Source organism: Globicephala melas, chromosome 21 (assembly GCF_963455315.2).
Source record: "Globicephala melas chromosome 21, mGloMel1.2, whole genome shotgun sequence".
NCBI lineage: Eukaryota > Metazoa > Chordata > Mammalia > Artiodactyla > Delphinidae > Globicephala > Globicephala melas.
The window spans coordinates 29,931,771-29,950,942 of NC_083334.1; the positions used below are offsets into that span (position 1 = coordinate 29,931,771).

A 19,172-nucleotide genomic window follows, 5' to 3' on the forward strand; every position below is an offset into this window, starting at 1 on the left:
GATAGATTATTAAAAATAATTTTTGACACCGTGATATGTCAGTTATATCTCAATTAAAAAGATAATTATTTGGACTTCCCCCGTGGTCCAGTGGTTAGGACTCCACGCTTCCACTGCAGGGGGCTCGGGCTCGATCCCTGGTTGGGGAATTAAGATCCCCCATGCAGCACGACATGGCCCAAGAGGAAAAAAAAAAGATAATTATTGATGATAGAATTTTTTGGAACATAATTTGGAAAGGAGTTCAAAGAACTGAGACATTTCTATTACAAACTTCGTTCTGTTTCACCTATTTATTTGTATTAGTAAGGCTTCTGGCTTCTTGATTATAATTATAAAAATGGAAAACAGGAATCAAATTGATGCTGACCTTTGTTTCATTCTAGCAATAAATATTTGTCCATGACTATATAATTAATTGGGAAACAAACACACGCACACACACAAGCAAACAAAAGAAAACCCGGACCCATTTGATTGCAATGAAGTCCTTTTTTTTCTTCCTTTTTAAAACTTTATTCCAGCGTAACCATGATTACAGAAATACAGTCATTGCATTTTAAGTTTAACTTATCTTACGCAATTTGGACCAAAAACTTGGTACGTGGTTTAAGATTTAAAAAAAAAAAAAGATTTGTAATTTGATTTATTCTTCATCTATTACAAACGTATGAAGTGTCCACCTTCAAATGCTGCTAAAGCAGAGGCAGCAAGAACTATGAAAAATTTACGTTTGATTTTTGCTCCAGAAAAATAACACGTATTGCCTTGTAAAAGCTTTTTAAAATTGGTGCAACAAAATATTGTCATCGATTTCCATTTTTTAAAAATTTTACTTCTGTGTTTGATTGTACTTACCAAACATTGTAAAACTTTTAGAATAAACAGTGCCTTTGTAATTGTAGTGATAACCCTCCAGAAGAAAAAATGTTACCACTTAGAGACTTACGGTTGTAAAAAAAGATTAAAAAAAATTTTTTAAACAAATGTAATAGGAGAACTTTAAAAAACTGGAAAGCAAATGCATTTCTTTGGGATAATTTCTTGATGGAAGTAGCAAGGAAATACAAATTCAGAGAGGAAAAGGAATGATGTAAATTTCTGACTATTAAAGGGCTTATTCATGTTCGATTTTAAACAGATGGTAAAGTATCAAGTCACTAGAGTAACTAAATTGAATTAATAAGCCAAGTCAGTATTTAAAATATAATAAAATTTTTTTCTTTTCTTTTGTATCTGTGTGAGAGGATGGATGTTCTCCAAACTTACTGTGATAATTTCATGATGTACGTAAGTCATATCATTATGCTGTACCTCTTAAAGTTACACAGTGCTGTTATGTCAATTATATCTCAATAAAACTAGAAAGAGAGATAAGTAAACAAGCAAACAAATAAATAATATGTAGCAGATATTATAGCCTTTGTGACTACTTAAGCTCGTAGTGAAAGGTTTTTAGATGTCACCTGAAAATACAGTGGGGTGCATAAATTTTCTAGAAAAGTCTAGGATCTATCTATATGAGCAAAATGTAGGAAAACTATTTTCTTCAGCCACTTCAACTTGTTGCTTATAAATTTAGGCTAGAAAAGCTTAATTTTTTAAACCTCAGGTGTGAATTACAGAAGGTAGGCCCTAGAAAATACAACCTTCCATGGTTGAGGGGCTGCAGCTTCTTCCTTGGTTGGTACCCAGATTCGTGGAGAACATCCATATGGAATGGCGGCTGCTTTGCTCTTCCTGAGATGTCGCTTTCCCCACTGCTTGCCCTCCTAAATGGTAGCATCTCATCTGTTGCCTTTCCCAGGATGAAGGAGCAGTGATCTCCCAGATTTCAGACATTTCTAACAGGGATGGCCATGCTACCGACGAGGAGAAGCTGGCGTCCACGTCATCTGGTCAGAAACCCATTGGGGCCGAGGGGAAAGGTGAGCCAGAGGACGACCTGGAGTACTTTGAATGTTCCAATGTTCCCGTGTCTGCCATAAATCATGCGTTTTCATCCTCAGAAGCAGGTATGGAAGCAAATCTTCATCTCTTTTACGTACATAAGCATAGAAATGCCTGGAAGCCCAGGGCAGGAGACACTTTAAAGAGATTAGAGAACGGGTCCCTTGATGGATAGGTTTAGGCTGCTGGTCTGTGCTTTGCTTCTTTGCCTGGAGAAGGGACACAAAAGGGTGTCAGTGGAGCGCCAGGGACGTATGGATCTGAGTGGCAGGATGTACGGAGACACTGATGTATCAGACTGCTTGAATTCTTTCCTCATTATTTCAGTCTGGCCACATCTTCACGTGTAGCGACCTGGAACCATGTTGGGATTATTGGGCTCCTGGTTTCCCTTATAGAAATAATAACGACTAACAGGTATAGTTGCTTCCACATGCAGGCACTGTTTTAAGTGTTTTACGTGTAGTAACTCATGTCTCCTCACTAGGTAGCGTTCTTTTTTTTGTTTCTTTTTAAATTGAAGTACAGTTGATTTACAATGTTGTCTTAGTTTCAGGTGTACAGCAAACTGATTCAGTTACATATGTTTTTTCAGATTCTTTTCCATTGTAGGTTATTACAAGATATTGAACATAGCTCCCTGTGCCATACAGTAGCTCCTTGTTTTTTATCTATTTCATATTAGGCAGCATTCTTTTCCCCATTATCAGAGAGGGAAAGTGAGACAGAAGTTAAGGATCTCGGCCACGGTCTCCTGTCTAGTAAGTGGTGGACTAGGGTCTGAGTTCCCAGCAGTCTTGGCTTCACGGGCTTTTAACCACAAGGCTAACGTGTGAAGAGATGGTTTTCATTACCCTCAACTATTGTAAGTTTTCCTGCTTGCAGACGTGGTGGATTGAAAAAGCCTGATGCTTCTTCATGTTCTCACAAGGGCCTAGACCAACCTGTGCTGAAGCTTAGTGCTGGTTTCCTCTTTAGAACATTCTAAATCCGAGGCCCTTTTCCAGGTCCCAGGTTGTGTCTGCGGCCTTAACCTTCATTGTGAAGCACTTGGCACCGTGTTCCCGACTCCATTAAACATTATTGGAAACTCAGGTCTTTGGCATCATAGTTCGGTGTGGAGCTTTTATACTTAGAATTTCAAAAATAATGATCTATCGTCAAACCAGAGAAGCAGGTGGAAATCTGGACTTTGTGAGAGTTATCTCCCCACCTTCCCAGGTCTGTTTCCCGTCTATAAAATAAACATGCCAGGCACTGTTCCACATTTCCTCCCAGGCCTCTTTTCTGCTCTGATGTTTGCTCCGAAGACCCCGTCTGCCATTTCCTTTTGTGCCCCTTTACGCATCGCACAGGCTTACCCTTAGGACTCTCATACCTACACTTATTTCTTGTATATGAAATGCCTTTCTTCACCATTGTCCTGTAGAGATTCTGCCCATCCTTGGCGGTCTGTCTCAAAAAGGACACTTGGCTCCCACAGCATTTCTTCGTACGTTCCATGTATTAGTTATGGAAGGTTATCTTTGATGGAAGGTTATCTTTGATAAACTTCTTGAGGTTAAGGACTATGAGTGATTCATCTTCGATTTTCCTCTAGTGCAGGTGCATGGTCCATGTTTGTTGAATTATATCCTTCCTCACTAGGAGGAAATTCCTTTGGCAGAAACTTTATGAGCTGGGGTTCTGCTAACAGAACAGGTCCTGTTAACACTGTTCGTAACTGATGAGCCACATCGTGGGAGCGAGCAGGGGCCCTGGTCGTGTGGGGTGGGTGAACTGTGTCCTGGGATATCACCTTCAGCCTGGGTCTTGATAGATAAATACAAAGGTGCACCCCAAGGAGTCTCTCACAGGGATGGGAAGGAACCTGCCACACAGGTAAAATGCCCAGTAGCTGTCCGTGAGTACAGGGCAAGTGGGAACCCGGGGTTGTCCTGAGGAATTGGGGCTTTATCAATATAGAGGAGCCACTGAAGGTTTTTAAGCGAAGTAGTGATGGTCACATTTGTGTTCTCAATAATTCACTCTCGACAGTGCACTAAAGGTCATTTGCGATTGCGGGTGGAGGACTGTAGCTTTAGCATTTTATGTGCTTTTGCATATTTTAAAATTTTCTTCAACGAGTGCATGTTCCTTTAATCAGAAAAAGCATCGTGTTGGTTTTTTGTACGCGTTGACTCTGGTGGTAGAGCGGAGCCAAGAAAACCAGCTTGAAGGGTGTGGGGAGGATAATGAGTTTAGTGTTCAGGCATTGAAATTTAGGTTTTTGTTTTATCTGCTACATTAATTCCACTGACGTACCCTTCAGGACTGGAATTCAGATTCACTCCAACTTGGTAATAAAATAGGTTTCAGCGTTAACGGTTTCTCCTCTTTCTGAAATGACCCTGTGGTTAGTCCAACTCACTTGCAAAACTTTTCATGGACACAAGGGGGCAGCCTTGCCGTTCTCTCCACCTGAGGACGTGCTTCTGTCTGAGGCCGACGGACCGTAAGCTTCTCTTTCCTCTGGATGTTTTGGACCCTGAACACAGACAGCGCAGTGGTCAGCAGAATGTAGCGCGTCTTCCAAGATCTTGAGATGCTGTTCAGGGGCCCTTAGATGTCCTTCCGGGCCTGCGCTGGGGTCTCCCAGAGTCTCTTGGTGGGAAGGAAAGGCACAACCTCTTGGGATGACTCTAAAAATGACTCTCTGTGTTTTAGGCACTGAGAAGGAGACGTGCCAACAGATGGAGAAGGATGGACCCGCCGTGCCCGTGAGTCCCCAGGCTCGTGGGGGAGGGGTGTGAGCACGGGGGGTTCAGTGTTTGTTTTGAAGCCCATGTTAACTCAGTAATTAAATTCTAGTCTGTGTCTGGTGACGGGCATAAGATAAAAATAAAGCACAGCTCCTTCACTTGAGGCGTCTCGGAGGGTGACCACTAGTACTTGGACCTGTAGCTGGACGTCCTGAGATGTCCTCCAAGTGTAAAGGGCAACCAGCATTTGACGACTTAGCGCAGAAAAGAAGGGAAAATAAAATGTCTCTAACTTTTTATACTGATAACATGCTGATGTTTTGGATCTATTGGGTTAACAAAACTATATTATTAAAATTAATTTCACCTGTTTTTTTTTACCCTTTAAGTGTGGCTACTGAGAATTTTTAAATTACATATGGCTTACGTTGTATTTCTTTCGAGCAGCCCTGGTTGTAGATTACAAAATGGAAACCAGGGTTACCCTGTGGTGAATGTTACACCAGGATGTGTCCCCAGGACTGGGCTGACCCACTGCGCGGCATGTGTCAGGAAGGCTGGATTTGAGCTAATTAAAAACAATTTTTTTTCTTTTTAACTTTCAGGCTTACAAAAATAGTACAAAGAATTCCTATAACTCTTGCACCCATGCTTCTGAAACTTTAACCTCTCCTGTAATCAGAATCACTACACGCTGGTACAGTATTATTGTCTGCTCTGTAAACCGTATCCAGGTCTTACCAGCTACCCCCACTGGTGTCCCTTCTCTGGCACAGGATCCAGGGCAGGACCCCACAAGGCATTCAGTGCCCGTGTTCTCAATCTCCTTTAATCTGTGACAGTTCCTCAGTCTGTCTCTGTCCTTCCGGACCTTAGCTCTTTTCAAGAGCGCTGGTTAGTTGTTTTGTAGAATATCTTTCAATTTGGGCTGGTCGAGTGTTTTCTTATGATTAAATTCAGTTTACACATTTTGGGCACGAATGCATCAGAAGGGACCTCATGGGTATCGGTGCATCCCATTATTGGTGGAATTAACTGATCACGTGGTTAAGGTAGGGTCTTCTGGGTTCCTCACTTGAACTAAGTTTTAAAGGAAGAATGGGGTTTGCCAGGTAGATAAGGCAATGAAGGGTGTTCTGGGCAGGAGAGTTGTACTGCGCAAAGACAGGGAGTAAGAAGAAGTGTGGGCTTTATAAGGAGTTGTAGGGACGAATAATCTCACGTGATCGGAGGATACTGTGCGTGTGGTAGGTGAGAACCAGGCCACTGGGGCCCTAGACATCGTGCCGCGAGCCTTGGAATTCATGGAAACGCAGCAGAGGACTCTCCTGTGGGTTGAAGTAGGGAGCATCATGATTGGTAGTAAATCAGAGGATTGGGCGGAGGCTGGGACTTAGCAGGCAGAACCATCACTGCTTGGTGGCTTCCGGGGTGTACGTGGTGGCTGAGGTGGAGGTTGCAGAAAGTCGCTGAAGGCCATCGAGTTTTCCGCCTTGACCATCTGAGTGGTCGGCGTTGCTGATAACCAAGCCCAGAGGGGCCTCGTCTCAACAGGTGGCACCGCTGTCCACCTCGTCGTCTAAGCCACAACCCCGGGGTCCTCTTGGACTCCCCCGTCCTCTGTATTCCCACACGTAGGGTCTGTGGTTTCCACGTCCAGAAAGCAGATGTTGTAAATCCGTCTACTTTTGTCCAGCCCGTGGCCACCACCGGTCTTTTTAAGCATGGTGGCAGTTTCCTAATGAATCTCCCTGTTCCTGAGGCTATTCTGTCCTCCTCTTCCGTCAGCCAGAGTTGTTCCTCTTTGCTTAAACCCTTCCGTTGGCTTCCCTTGTCTGTAGGCTGAGCTCAGACTCTGCTGTGGCCTCCGCGGCTTTCTGCACCGCCCCTGTCTCCTTCCCACGCCAGACCCTTGCCCAGCCAAACGGGCTTTGGTTCACTGCTGTGGGCCCGCCCCTTGGAGGTACTTTCTCTTCTCCCAGCCTGCCCCACGGGTTGGGACCGTGACTGTGTGCTGGCCCCTGTACCCCAGCACCGGCCACAGTGAACACGGCTGGACGCAGGAGCCAGTACATCAGGAGTACAGAGGAGGTGCAGAATCGTAGAAGTTCAGTTTTAGACGTGTGGCTTTGAGACATCTGTGAGACCAGCTTCTCGGTTCACATTTCCCGTAGGCAGTGAGAAGCACACAGCGTGAGCTCAGGAAAGGTCAAGGTTGGCTTCAGTAGATCTGAGCGCCCTTAGGACACAGGGCATAGTTGAAGCTGAAGGATTAGGTGAAGTTGTGACAGAAACGTTCTGAACCTGGATCCACAGTAAGAATACACTTTGCATCCTGGCTCGTAGGTACGTATGACACATCTCAACACACGCGTTTGTATTGTCATCAGACAAATTGCACAGAACAGTATCTGCCTCTCTTCCTGTGGCTCACTCTGATGTCTTCTATTCTATTCCATTTATTTTAATGCACGTTGCTTGTCCTAGTAACCGTTCTCGTGACTCACCGTTGGACTGCGACCCACGGTGTCTCCCTGGAGGACACAGAGTAAGGGACGTAAGGGTGGGCGAGGGAGCCGTGGGCGCCGGGCAGAAGGAGGACATGCACACAGGGGCCAGGGACTTGGAGCGTGGTCCCCTGTCAGGAGCATTACACAGCAGTGACGGTGGTCTCCGGGAGCCAGGTCTTGTAGTCATTCCCAGCACAGCCACCGTGGCTGATGACACAGTCACTTTGAGGAGCCATTGAGGCCACCATTCTGCAAGTAGTGAAGTGTCCCCCACATCTGTGGGAGGGGGTCCTTCCCACAAAAGGATGAGACTCCACCCTCCGCTCCCCAAACTGCCTGGTCGTGCCCTTAGGGAAACCAGTTTCCTGTGACGTTTTCCAGGTACTGTGAGAGCGTCGTCTAGTCTTTTCTGTGTGTAAAAATGGCAAAGGGATGGTCGAAGGCTGTGTTGAGGGGCCCAAGCACTGGTCTGCAGATTGGGGAGGTTTACCCACGTTCTTGAAACGCCCCGGTTACGCTTGCACATTCCCCAGTTATTCATCCACAGAGTTAGCCCCACCTCCCTGCCTCGGCAGGGGGGTTGTGAAGATGCGGGGAAGGGGTAACGTGCAAGGCGGAGCCAGAAAGCCCTGAGCTGCTGTGTGGTGGCATGACGTTGGTGGGAAAGCTGGGGGAGAGCGGGAGAGAGAAGATGGGGGAGGCCTTGTCTCCAGAGCCCCCTGCAAAGACCACGTCCTGGGTTGTCATCTTTGAACGGTAACTCCAGTTGAACTTGCAGAAGTAAATTAATTTCTACTTCCTACTTCCTTAGAACGCTGAATCAGCATTGCATAAAGAACTTGCAATATTCAAAACACTGACTAAGAAGTCTGTTTAGGGCTTCCTTGGTGGCGCAGTGGTTGAGAGTCCGCCTGCTGATGCAGGGGACACGGGTTCGTGTCCCGGTCTGGGAAGATCCTGCATGCTGCGGGGCGGCTGGGCCCGTGAGCCATGGCTGCTGAGCCTGCGTGTCTGGAGCCTGTGCTCTGCAGCAGGAGGGGCCACAACAGTGAGGGGCCCGCGAACCGCAAAAAAAAAAGAAGTCTGTTTAGTCTAGCCTGTGCCTCTGTATGCCTCTGGGTGTTGCTCTGAAGGGCATTCCTGTTGCAGTCTCTGCCCAGCACCAGGGGGCGGCCAGGGCCAAGTAACTAAGAGCGGAGGGTGGTCATCTCTCTTTTCAGCTGCTGGTCTACAGCATCTTCACTTAGGAGTCAATCTGCTATTTTTTCAAAGAAATCTTAAACTTCTTAAAAGTTGAGTTCACTTGGCTTTTCCAGTGTGTCTCCGTTAGAAGTGGCAGGGGGGACGCTGCTCTAACAGGTTCAAGGACAAATGGGATGAGCCTGACAGATTAGGGATCCTGATTTCTCTCATCGCAAGGACGTGAGCCGAGAATTACTTTGTGGCATCTGCGCTCACTGTGAACTTACAGCCAAGACTCCCCTGGGTCCCACTGTCTGTAGACAGGTCTTTGTGGGTCCTCAAGGGTGAAAGCTTTGTGGGACAGGGAGAAAGACCAGGGGATGTGAAGCAGGACCCTTTTGGAAGGATGTGATTGATCTATTGGCTTAGCATCTTTATTAAACACGTACTAGATTGCCCAGCCCAGGAAGAGCTGGTCAGGCCAGTTTTTGGTGATGGTAGATTCTGTAGGCTTTCTGTGCTGTTTGATAAACAGTATAAAGGACTGCGGAATGTAAAAAGCTAAATAAATCCTAGAGGACTGGAAAAGGCAGCTAAAATAGGCCACGGCTATAAATTCCTCGTAAGAGCTGTTGCATTTTGAGTCATGGGGCTTGTGGTGTCCGGCCAGGCAGAGGGAGTGGCCGGGAGAGCTGCCGGCTGCAGAGCCACTCGTCCAGGTGTATTTGTCCCCATCTAAGGCCTGATCTTCCAGCTCGGAACGCTGCCGCTTCCAGGCACCTCATTTGTTAGAGCGAAGTCGTTAAACAAGTGGGCGGACTGAATTCATTTATCCCCTCGAGGATGAGTGAGATGCAGACCTCCAGAACAGACAATATTTCCCTTACTAAGAAAACTTGGCTTATTTCCCAAACTCTTGCTAACGTGAGGGTCACGGAAGGCACAGGGGACCAGCTTCCCAGAGTTGCCTTGTCTTAGGGATTCTGATTTAGAATAATAAAAACAAAAGACTGATTTAAAATGTAATAATTTAGAATCGGAAATGTGACGAGATGAACCAAATGTGTGGGCTGGACCTAGTAGGCAGGTTACACGGGAGGCGGGGTGGTTGGGAGGAGTCTTGATGGGCACTGTGGCACGGAAGGTCGGGGTATGAGTCACATGTCCAGTGTGTCAGCGACCGACAGCAGATGATCACGATCTCATCCTTTCTGTGTCGAGAGTCCTGGGGCAGCTTCAGTGAGTGCCTCTGACTTGGGGTCTCTCCCCAGCCGCTCTCAGGGTACTGACCAGGGCTGGGGTCACCTCCAGGCTCAATTTGGGTGGATCTGCTTCCAAGCTGTCTCACTTGGCCATTGGCAGAGACGGCCGTTCCTTGCCACGTGGCCTCTCCACAGAGCTTCTCACAGCCGGAGCCTCTTTGTCAACGAGTGACACCGCATGACTTTACCACTTTTTGTGCTTTAGACGAGGGTCACTGGGTCCAGCCTAACTCAAGGGGAGGAGGCTACCCAAAAGGACTCGTACAGGGGGTGGGGTCATTGGGGGCCATGTTAGGGCTGCTGACCCCTAGTAGCTTCTGGCTCTGGTGATGGAGCTCCCCCAGGATAGAAGGTGTTTCTGGGGGGCCTCGGGCTTCTGTCAGCATGGTGGGCTGGCCTCCCCCACATGGTGCTGGAAGGGGCACTGCCGGCTCGTGGCTTTTGCGTTTTCCCTTTTCTGTGGCCTCAGCCAGGGGTTTGTCTGTTGGACCCTTGCCTGAGGGCAATGAAGATCGAGGTGAAATTTATGTGCGTGTTCTTGAGCATTTTCTAGAGAGAGAGTGAGTCCATAATGACCCTGCAAAGTTTAAAAACCACTGGTCTACATTGACCTTGGACTTCCTGTTCAAGCTCGATTCAAACAAGATACCAGAGCCCGATTGATTGCAGTCAGTAACTAATCAGTTATGCTGACATTGAAGATTATTAAGATTATTCCCTAATCCTAACCCTAAGTCTAATAATTTTTTTAAAAAAAGATTCCCAGGTCACCTTGGCGGGCATTTTGGGTGTTATTAGATCAGCTTTTCCCCCCATTTATACAGAAAGTTAACATAGGTGGGAGGAAATAACCCCCAAAAATGCTTTTTAGGAAAAAAAATGGTACAAAGCCCACGTTCTTGTGAAAAACAAAATCGTAACTGAATGTGGCTCCCGGGAACCCAGGTTTATGGCAAAAATCAATCTGGCACCTCAGAAGGTGACATGTTGACGGAAGGGAACTGAAAACTCAGTGTTGGGAAGACCCAGGACATGGAAATGCAGCCCAGACCCTGGCGTCTGTGCACGTGACAACATCGCTGGGTCTCCACGTGCCAGCCCTCAGGGCCACTGAAATTCCCTGTGATCCTGAATCATCCCGGGGTGGGGTCAGAGTTCACATATATTTGCCATTTCTACCTGCTTTGGCCTGAAAGTCATTTTAGAAACATTTCCATCCAAAGCATCTATATGTAAAAAGGTTGACACTTTTCTGGGAATTTATTTACATGGAACACATCATCCCCAGAGATCCCCAGGTTCACGAGACATTAACCACAGATGGTTTTCTCTTTTATGCAAAGAGAAAGAGTCACTCTGGTGACTGACCTCTGTAATTACACTGTCTCCTTTTTGGATGAGAAGAAAACTTCTCTAGGCCGTCCGTTAAAACAGAAGCTGAGACCTCCCTGATATGCATTAGAACGGGTTTTCCTTCAGATCGTGCTGTAACTAGGTGCTTTCTTTTTAAGCCTCCCCTGCTGTTTTTTCCCCTTGAAACGTGTTTTTTAAAGGGTGTGATCGGTTTCTTCAGGAGGAAGTTATCAGAGGATATTTGGGGTTAAGCAGCTGAAGAGCGGACGTCTTACCTGTGCCCTCTCCCCCAACAGGCACTGCTGGAGTCCCTGGGGGAGAAGGGCCCTGTGTCCGTGGCCTGTGGAGGGGAGAGCCCGCTGGACGGCATCTGCCTCAGTGAATCAGACAAGACCGCCGTGCTCACCCTGATACGAGAAGAGGTAAAGGCTTCCTCGCTGCGTCCACTTCTGGCTCCGTTTCTTTGTAAAGCCCGTGTGCCAGTGGGTAGCTTCCATCTCTGCTGGCTTGAGTTCTTTCTCCCCGGCTGGAAGTCCCTGTTTCCTCCACCTGTAGCTCGTATCAAGGGCTCCCTGTAAAACGCCTCGCTGGAGCTGGATTCCTGGCCTCCTGGTATCCAGAGGGCAAAGCTGACGCTTGGAAACATCTTGAGAACTTTTGTGCACTTCTTTATCTTTTAGCCCTGAAGTTTTACGTATCGCATTTTGCCAACTTTACCCACGTATGTAACTAAATCAGCACCTTCATTTCACAGAGGATATATGCTCCTGCCTAAAAGTTTCTTAAATTCTAGACTTGCAGGAATGTAACATTGTTTCCTACCTTCATCCATTCTTTTTTTTCTTGTTTTTTTTCCTTTCAGAGTTATTTTATTCAGAAACAAGCAATTATAAATATACGTGTCTTTTCTTCCCTCTTTTAGACAAATGGTAGAATACTGCATATACCATTCTGTACCTTGCTTTTCTCACTTAAAAATACATCATGGTGATCATTCCGTATTAGTATTTAATGCATGCCTACTTCTTTGTCTTTTTATAAATTTATTTATTTATTATTATTATTTTTTATTTATTTATTTTATCGATTTTTTTTTTGGCTGCATTGGGTCTTCGTTGCTGCGCGCGGGCTTTCTCTAGTTGCAGCGAGCGGGGGCTACTCTTCGTTGCGGTGCGCGGGCTTCTCATTGCAGTGGCTTCTCTTGCTGCAGAGTATGGGCTGTAGGCGCACGGGCTTCAGTAGTTGCCGCATGCAGGCTCAGTCGTTGTGGCGCACGGGCTTAGTTGCTCCACAGCATGTGGGATCTTCCCAGACCAGGGTTTGAACCCGTGTCCCCTGCATTGGCAGGCAGATTCTTAACCACTGCACCACCAGGGAAGCCCGCATGCCTACTTCTTTTTCACATCCCACAGCCAAATTGGGTCATCAGGGACTTAAGTTCTTGCCATTTCATCCTCAGTGTACTGGCCTGTCCCCTTCAATGTCATAGGTCAGCTCCCCTCATGGTCCTAAGATGGCTGCTGCAGCTCCGTGCTTCACACTGCAGACGTCAATGCCTAGCATTAGAAAACGTCTAATTCTCGCCATTCACCTCTCTTTAGGAGCAAAGTCCTCTTTTTTAGGACTTTCCCAAAAGTCCCCAGCAGACTTCCTCTCACATCTTAATGCCTATAATCCCTTCATCCATTCTTTAATTAAAGAACTCAACTCTCGAATCCCTGTATTGTGTTTATTGAACATCTTCTGTTCAAAATAGATCTCTGCTAGGCCTTTCCTGGGTGATCTGGAAAATATGAAAGATACTGTTAGCTACCATTAGTTACCTCCCTCCTCTGTTGTGTTTCTCTGCTGTAGTTTATGTGTTTGGTTTGTGTGTTTCTTGATGATTCCACCTTTTTTTTAAGAAGGTACTTCCCTCCGTGTAGTGACTTATATAATTTTTATAATATAATGAGAGTGGTTAATTACCTCTGACCTAGGTCTTTCGAACTGTTAAAACATAGCAATAAGTTAGTAATTAGGGGTGTCAGCTAGTCCTGTTGTCAAAACAGGTGCTGTGGTAAGGAGGCCCCTACAAAATCCTGTAAATGAGAAAAATGACTTTTTCTTTCTCCTGAGAGTTAAAACTCTGAGAGGACCACCAGATGCATCGAAGATGTGCCTGATCCCCTGAAGCAGACAGGTTGGCTTCTAGTTCTTGAGATCCTGATAGATGGCACCAAAATAAAGATTGTACCAACTAGAAAGAAGCACAGAGAAGTGTAATCACAGGAGAACGATAGGTGCCCATCTGAGCTCTGTGCAGGGCAAATGGCATTTGAGGCCATGAATTTAGTGTTTCTCTCCGGTTAGCACGAGCCTCCCAAACGCAGCAATATGGGTTCTGGTCCGGCGAGTAAGATCTTGCCAATGGTGAGATGGATGCCTCTGCCCGGAGGAACGTCGGGGCCCTATTCTGACCCAATCTGAAATCTCTGCAAAATGAGACTGTCCGGCCAGGCCAACGTCCCCCGCTCTGATTTGGTGGCAGTCTCATTTCTCAGCCTAGTTAAATTGGTGCTGTGGCGTCGCCCTTGGTTAAGATGAGTCTCTGCCAGACAGATGGCTCAGCTGTTGGCGTCCTGACCCAGCGGGGTTCTGGGCCGATAGCCAGACCCCGGACCGAGCTGGAGATGGTAATAACCACTTGCAGCTTTCCTGGGAGAGGTTCTGGTCACCTTCGTCCCGGTGACCACGTTCCAGCATCCTCTGCAGCCGAGAGCACCTCCCCAGTGTCGTGAGCATTAGACACAGATGGTGAGGGTTTTTTATTCCTATTGTAGATTGACTGCCTTCAGATGGACCTGGTTGTGTGTTGTTTTCAGGCTCTAGTCTTAAATTCAAGACATTGAGTAGGTGAAACCAAGCTTTATCTCCACTATAATCTAGATAATCACTAAAGAGATGGAAGCAAACGAATGGAAGAAAAAATACGAAGAAACCCGACAAGAAGTCTTGGAGATGAGGTTAGACTGGAGGTTTGGGGGAGGGGTGGGTACCTTTATGCATTTTTAGATTTAATACAAAGGAAGTGATGACAGTATTTGCTTACACAGAACCAGCTGTTGAGAACTCCAGGGCTTTGCTCTTTGCACCTTGATTTGTGACTGATGGTGTCATTTCCTGAGGATTGCCGACCAGTTATTGTATTCAAATGCTGTAGCTCATTTTGGGTTGTTCAGAACATTGCAAATAAGCAGAACCCACATAATTCTTGTCTTTTGAAAAGACCAATTTGTGCAAAAATATCCATTTGATATTTGATATAATAACAGAAATACAGAGATTTATTGACCTACTCAATTATGGAAACACTATAATTTCTAAAACGAATTATACGTGGTAGCTTCAGATTTCACAACCGCGGAATAGATTATAAAAAGCATGTTAACAGGAAACAAAACTGACTTTATGCTGAAATCTTTTTATTTTTGCTGCTCACTCCCTAGAGTTAGGAGCTGTGAAATAACCAAACATGGCATCAAAGACTGGGGAGCATAACTAATTTATAAACTGTGCAGTCGGCACTTGAGTGACTAAGAAACATTTTAAATATGTCCGCTCTAATTTGTGGCTCTTGGATTATTTGGTTTTTTGAGCATTTACCGGGTGTAAGTCCCTGTGCTGGCATGGTGGGGAGGACGGCACGGCCCCTGACCTTGGGGAGCTTACAGCAGCCATCGTAAGAACTTGGATGCCGGGTCAGCGTGATGGGCGCCACCCGTGAGGGGCAGGGGAGTGGTCACTTCTCACGATGGGGGATGAGGTCACAGGGAGGGGCACCCGTCACGGGGCAGGATCAGGAAAGCACTGCACTTCCCTAAAAGAAAGGTTAACATGACATGGCAATCTTTAAACCTCTTTGGATAACTAAAATACTTCTGGAATTAGGACAATCAAATAAAACCCGGATCTGAATCAGAGGGGACCCACTACCTGTAAGAGTGGTTTGGGGCCAGGGGAAGCCTGAACTCAGGTCAGGTGTCTCAGGAAGAGCCCCAAGAATGTCATTAACTTATTTTGTAAAAGATTCCCTTCTCTAAGCAGAATTCACGTACTGCCTTGGGGTCATTCACGCAAGTGCAAAGAAAAGGTGGAGGCAGTTGTTTCTGTAAATAGAACAAAAACCTGGTTAAACAAAATCTCAAGAAAAACCTTTCTGAACATTAACAAATCTTAGTTTAAGCGTCAAAAAAGGAGAGCCCCAAAGCAGGTAACTGGGTTATGTAAGTTTGTCAGTACATGTTAACGTGTTTAATTGTTTGGGGCAGCGTTTCTCCAACTTCCATTGTTAATGAAATTCTCTTCTGATAAGAGTTTGTTTGTTTGTTTAAGGAAAATTGTGGCTGAGTATGAGAAGACCATTGCCCAAATGATCGGTAAGGAAGTTTTTTTCTAGGGTACGAGCCATGGGATCCAAAGGTGATCTTCAAATCAGAATATAAGCGTCAGTTTGTCCATCCCGGAGATACAAGCGATTCTTGTTATTTGCAGTAGTTGATGAAGTTGCCCAAACACTGAATTAGCCGATACTGAATCATTGAGCCTCAGGAAAGCTTGCCTTATGGGTGTTTCTGTCTGAAGACACCTTATTTAAGGTATACTGTTCACGCATTAACATTGAGTTCACGGCCAGTTCATGCCAGTTCATGCCAGGACAGAGCTCATCTCACACGTGTTTTCCCCCTAAGACACCTCCAGCCCTGTGGCTCTTAGGACACGAGACAGCCCTGAGGTCTAGGCTTGGGGCCCACTTCAAAATCCCCAACAGGAAGCACAAAAATGCCAAAAACGTGGCCCTAAGTAGCCTGAAAAGGACACTTGTTTGCAGCATGAAACGAGGCAGAGCGTCGCCTTGTCCGGCTTCAGCCGAGAACGTGCCCGGCAGGTGACTCCAGTTCTCTGCCGTTCCACGCGTGTCCCCGAACGGCCGGGGGCGCACCACACATACTGATCTGGGGGCTACACGTAGAAATAGCGAGCAGGGAACCTGCAGATAACGGGAATCACTGTCATTAGGTTCCTTTTAGAGGACAGCAGACACTCGAGTTCCAGCACCAGGGTGGGCGGCCTCACCTCGTCCTTCGTACCCCCGGGGGGACGTCCCTGCTCTATGCGGCGGCCCCACTCCGCTGCAGGTGGTGCTTTCCCTGCGCCAGACCCATCGATGCCTTTAGAAAAGGATAGCGCTTCACCCTCCTGCACTGCATTTAGAATCTCTTGTAGCCTCTGTTGTAAGCACCGACTCCCTAAGTCAGTCAGGTCTTCCTGCATTCACTTAGGCGGCGAGATGGTATTTTCTGCCGTCCGCGTCACCTGACGCCTGGGTAGACGCACGGCTCACGCCCTCAGCTCCTCTGGGTCTCCACTCCCATCTCTCCTCTGGCAGAGACTGCTCACCCCTCTTTCCCGGCTGTGTTTCCCCCGCCCCGACCTGTCACCATGTCTCCCCCGCCAGAAAGTCAGTCCTTGAGGGTGGAACCTTTGTTACCTTACCTGCTGGGTTCCCCGACCCAGCGTACTGCCTGGTGGCTCGGGAGGGCGGCTGTGCGCTGTGTGTTGAGAGAACGTGCGTTGCTTCTGATCATGACTCACAGAAGATGAACAGAGGACGAGTATGACCTCTCAGAAGAGCTTCCAGCAGCTGACCATGGAGAAGGAGCAGGCCCTGGCCGACCTAAACTCGGTGGAAAGGTCCCTCTCCGACCTGTTCAGGAGATACGAGAACCTGAAAGGCGTCCTGGAAGGGTTCAAGAAGGTAGCCCGTCCTTTGCCTTCTGCCTCCCTGGTGGTGTGTCTTCTTGATAATGGGTCTTCAAACGCACCTGCCAGAGGTGCAGGTGGCCTAGAAACAGGGAATCGGGGCCCCTGGGTGGCGTGTCTTGGTCATTCCTCCCCTGGGTCAGGTCAGGAAGCCTTGGACACCACCAGAGTGTGGCACGGAGTGTAAGAACCGTGGGACCCTCCGACTTAGGAGAATTCTAGAAATGTTCTTTTTGATTATTCACCAATTTAATGTTAGTAAAAGTAAAAGGGAGTCAAGCCATAGCACTGAAAAATACAGGCTGCATATTCTGGAAGAAAGTAGGTGTAAAGTTTCAAATTTAGTGTAAGTGGGCCTATTGATTTGATCTGGTTGTACACCGTCACTAAGACACATTTATAGCAGTGAACACTTTTTTTTTTCTCATATTAACCATAAAAATGACTGTCCGGTTTGTCTAAAATGGGGATCAGATTGCCCTTCAGTTTTGAATATCTGCCCTTCCTAAAGCAGGTGTGTCAGTGTAACTTACTGTATGACTTGAAAGTTAATACATGAAGTTATCTACAGTTTCTTCAGTGAGAATTATTTGTGCCTGTTTCAAACTACCATGGAGTCTTATTTGGAGGCATCTGAATGTATTAGGTTTTTTCATTTTTTTTTTTTTAATGAAAACCCTGATATGTGGCATGTTACTAGTAGAAGGAAAACAAAATGACTTGTTTCTTTCATTTTAAATTGTCACTTGGGAACAGAATGAAGAAGCCTTGAAAAAATGTGCTCAGGATTACTTAGCCAGAGTTAAACAAGAGGAGCAGCGGTACCAGGCCCTGAAAGTCCACGCGGAGGAAAAACTGGACAAGTAAGAGCTTGTGCATGAGAATTTCACCTTTTGTGATGTTGTGGGAAGATTGACAGACGAGAAAAAAAAAATCACTACTTTGCAGTTCCAGGTTGCACTTGTGTGTACCTGGGTGTCTTATTTAGTTTTTTGAATAGGTGGACTCTTCACAAGGTTCAGACATTAAAAAGAATAAAAAAATACAGTCTCTCCCTCCCACTCTCTCCCCCTCCCGATGGGTTCCCACCTCTTTCCTCACCCCAGGAAATCATTCTTTTATCCTTCCAGACATCCTTTTCCCCCTCCTTTTCCCCCGACCCCAGCTGTATTGAGCTATAATTGACATAAGACATTGTGTAAGTTTAAGGTGTACGACACTGATTTGATACATTTACATACGTATCACCATAGAGTTAGCTAATGTGCCCTCATGTCACATAATTACCATTTTTTAAATGTGAGAATCTCCTTTTTTAATGGAGATTTTTAATTAATAAAGTTGCTTGTAGGTCTGTGTTTCATAGATGCCAGTGGTTAGTATCCTGACTCATTGGCTGTGTTAATCCACAGAGGTCCTACCTGTTGTTGTACTGGGTTAAAAAACATCTAAGATTGTTGTAGAAACTGTCATGTGATTCTGTTTTCTGGTGGCATGTGAATGTTGAAGGGTCCCGTGTGCCTTTAAGGTCGATTCTGCCATTGGTTTGCATCATGGAAATCTCCTTAGCAGTTGTGTGTAAATTGAATTTTTATAAATTAAAATTGAATTATATAGCTCACCAATTCCTCTTTTTCCTCGATGGTGGAGTCAGTTCTCCTAGTTCTGTGTCACAGGTGTCAGCGGTTAGCATCCCGATCGTGAGCCGCGACTGATGACCAACCATGTGCTTTTTGTCCCTTCGTTCCATAAACAGAGCCAATGAGGAGATTGCTCAGGTTCGAACAAAAGCAAAGGCTGAGAGCGCCGCTCTCCACGCGGGGCTCCGGAAAGAGCAGATGAAGGTGGAGTCCCTGGAAAGGGCCCTTCAGCAGAAGGTAAGAGGGGACCCACCGAGACCTTTGTTTTTCCTCCTCGGCTGCAGCTCCCATGTCGTCTGGATGAAAGGGGCTTATCTCTGCGCAGACGCTTCAATCCAGCTCCTTTGGGAAGTGACTCAGGTGGCAACAGATACTCCCAGGTGTATTAGTGGGACCTGGCCACAGGCAGGGTACAGAGAGGAGGTTGCATTAACTGAAGCTCAGAGGACCAAACGCTGAGGCTCCGAAGCTACCTATTTTCTCTTTCCGTTTTGTTTTTTTCTGTAATATAATATGTGAAGCCATCTTCCCCCTTCATCGCAATTTTCCCCTCCAGGGGGACATTTGGCAACGTCTGGGGGTATATTTGGTTGTCACGACTGGGAGATGTTACAGGCATCTAGTGGGTAGAGGCCAGAGGTGCTGCTAAACACCCTATGGTGCACAGGATGCGCCCCACACCAAGACTGGCCCTGCCCAGATGTGGTCGAGAAACTCTGCTACAGAAGTAAA

At 46.4% G+C, this 19,172-nt stretch overlaps 1 protein-coding gene across 13 annotated transcripts in view; it reads left to right on the plus strand.

The window, feature by feature from the left end:
- Positions 1-19,172, plus strand: part of TACC1 (transforming acidic coiled-coil containing protein 1) — a 112,574-nt gene that overhangs the window by 87,933 nt on the left and 5,469 nt on the right. For 7 of the 13 annotated variants that reach the window (XM_060291714.2, XM_060291712.2, XM_030833626.3 and 4 more), the window contains 8 exons: positions 1,808-2,015; positions 4,657-4,709; positions 11,295-11,420; positions 13,927-14,003; positions 15,373-15,416; positions 16,635-16,795; positions 17,557-17,663; positions 18,557-18,677. In XM_060291714.2, coding sequence (XP_060147697.1) covers positions 1,808-2,015; positions 4,657-4,709; positions 11,295-11,420; positions 13,927-14,003; positions 15,373-15,416; positions 16,635-16,795; positions 17,557-17,663; positions 18,557-18,677 — 897 coding nt within the window. The remainder of the gene's footprint in view (positions 1-1,807; positions 2,016-4,656; positions 4,710-11,294; positions 11,421-13,926; positions 14,004-15,372; positions 15,417-16,634; positions 16,796-17,556; positions 17,664-18,556; positions 18,678-19,172) is intronic. The other 6 variants (XM_060291713.2, XM_060291711.2, XM_060291716.2 and 3 more) reach the window with 1 other exon arrangement.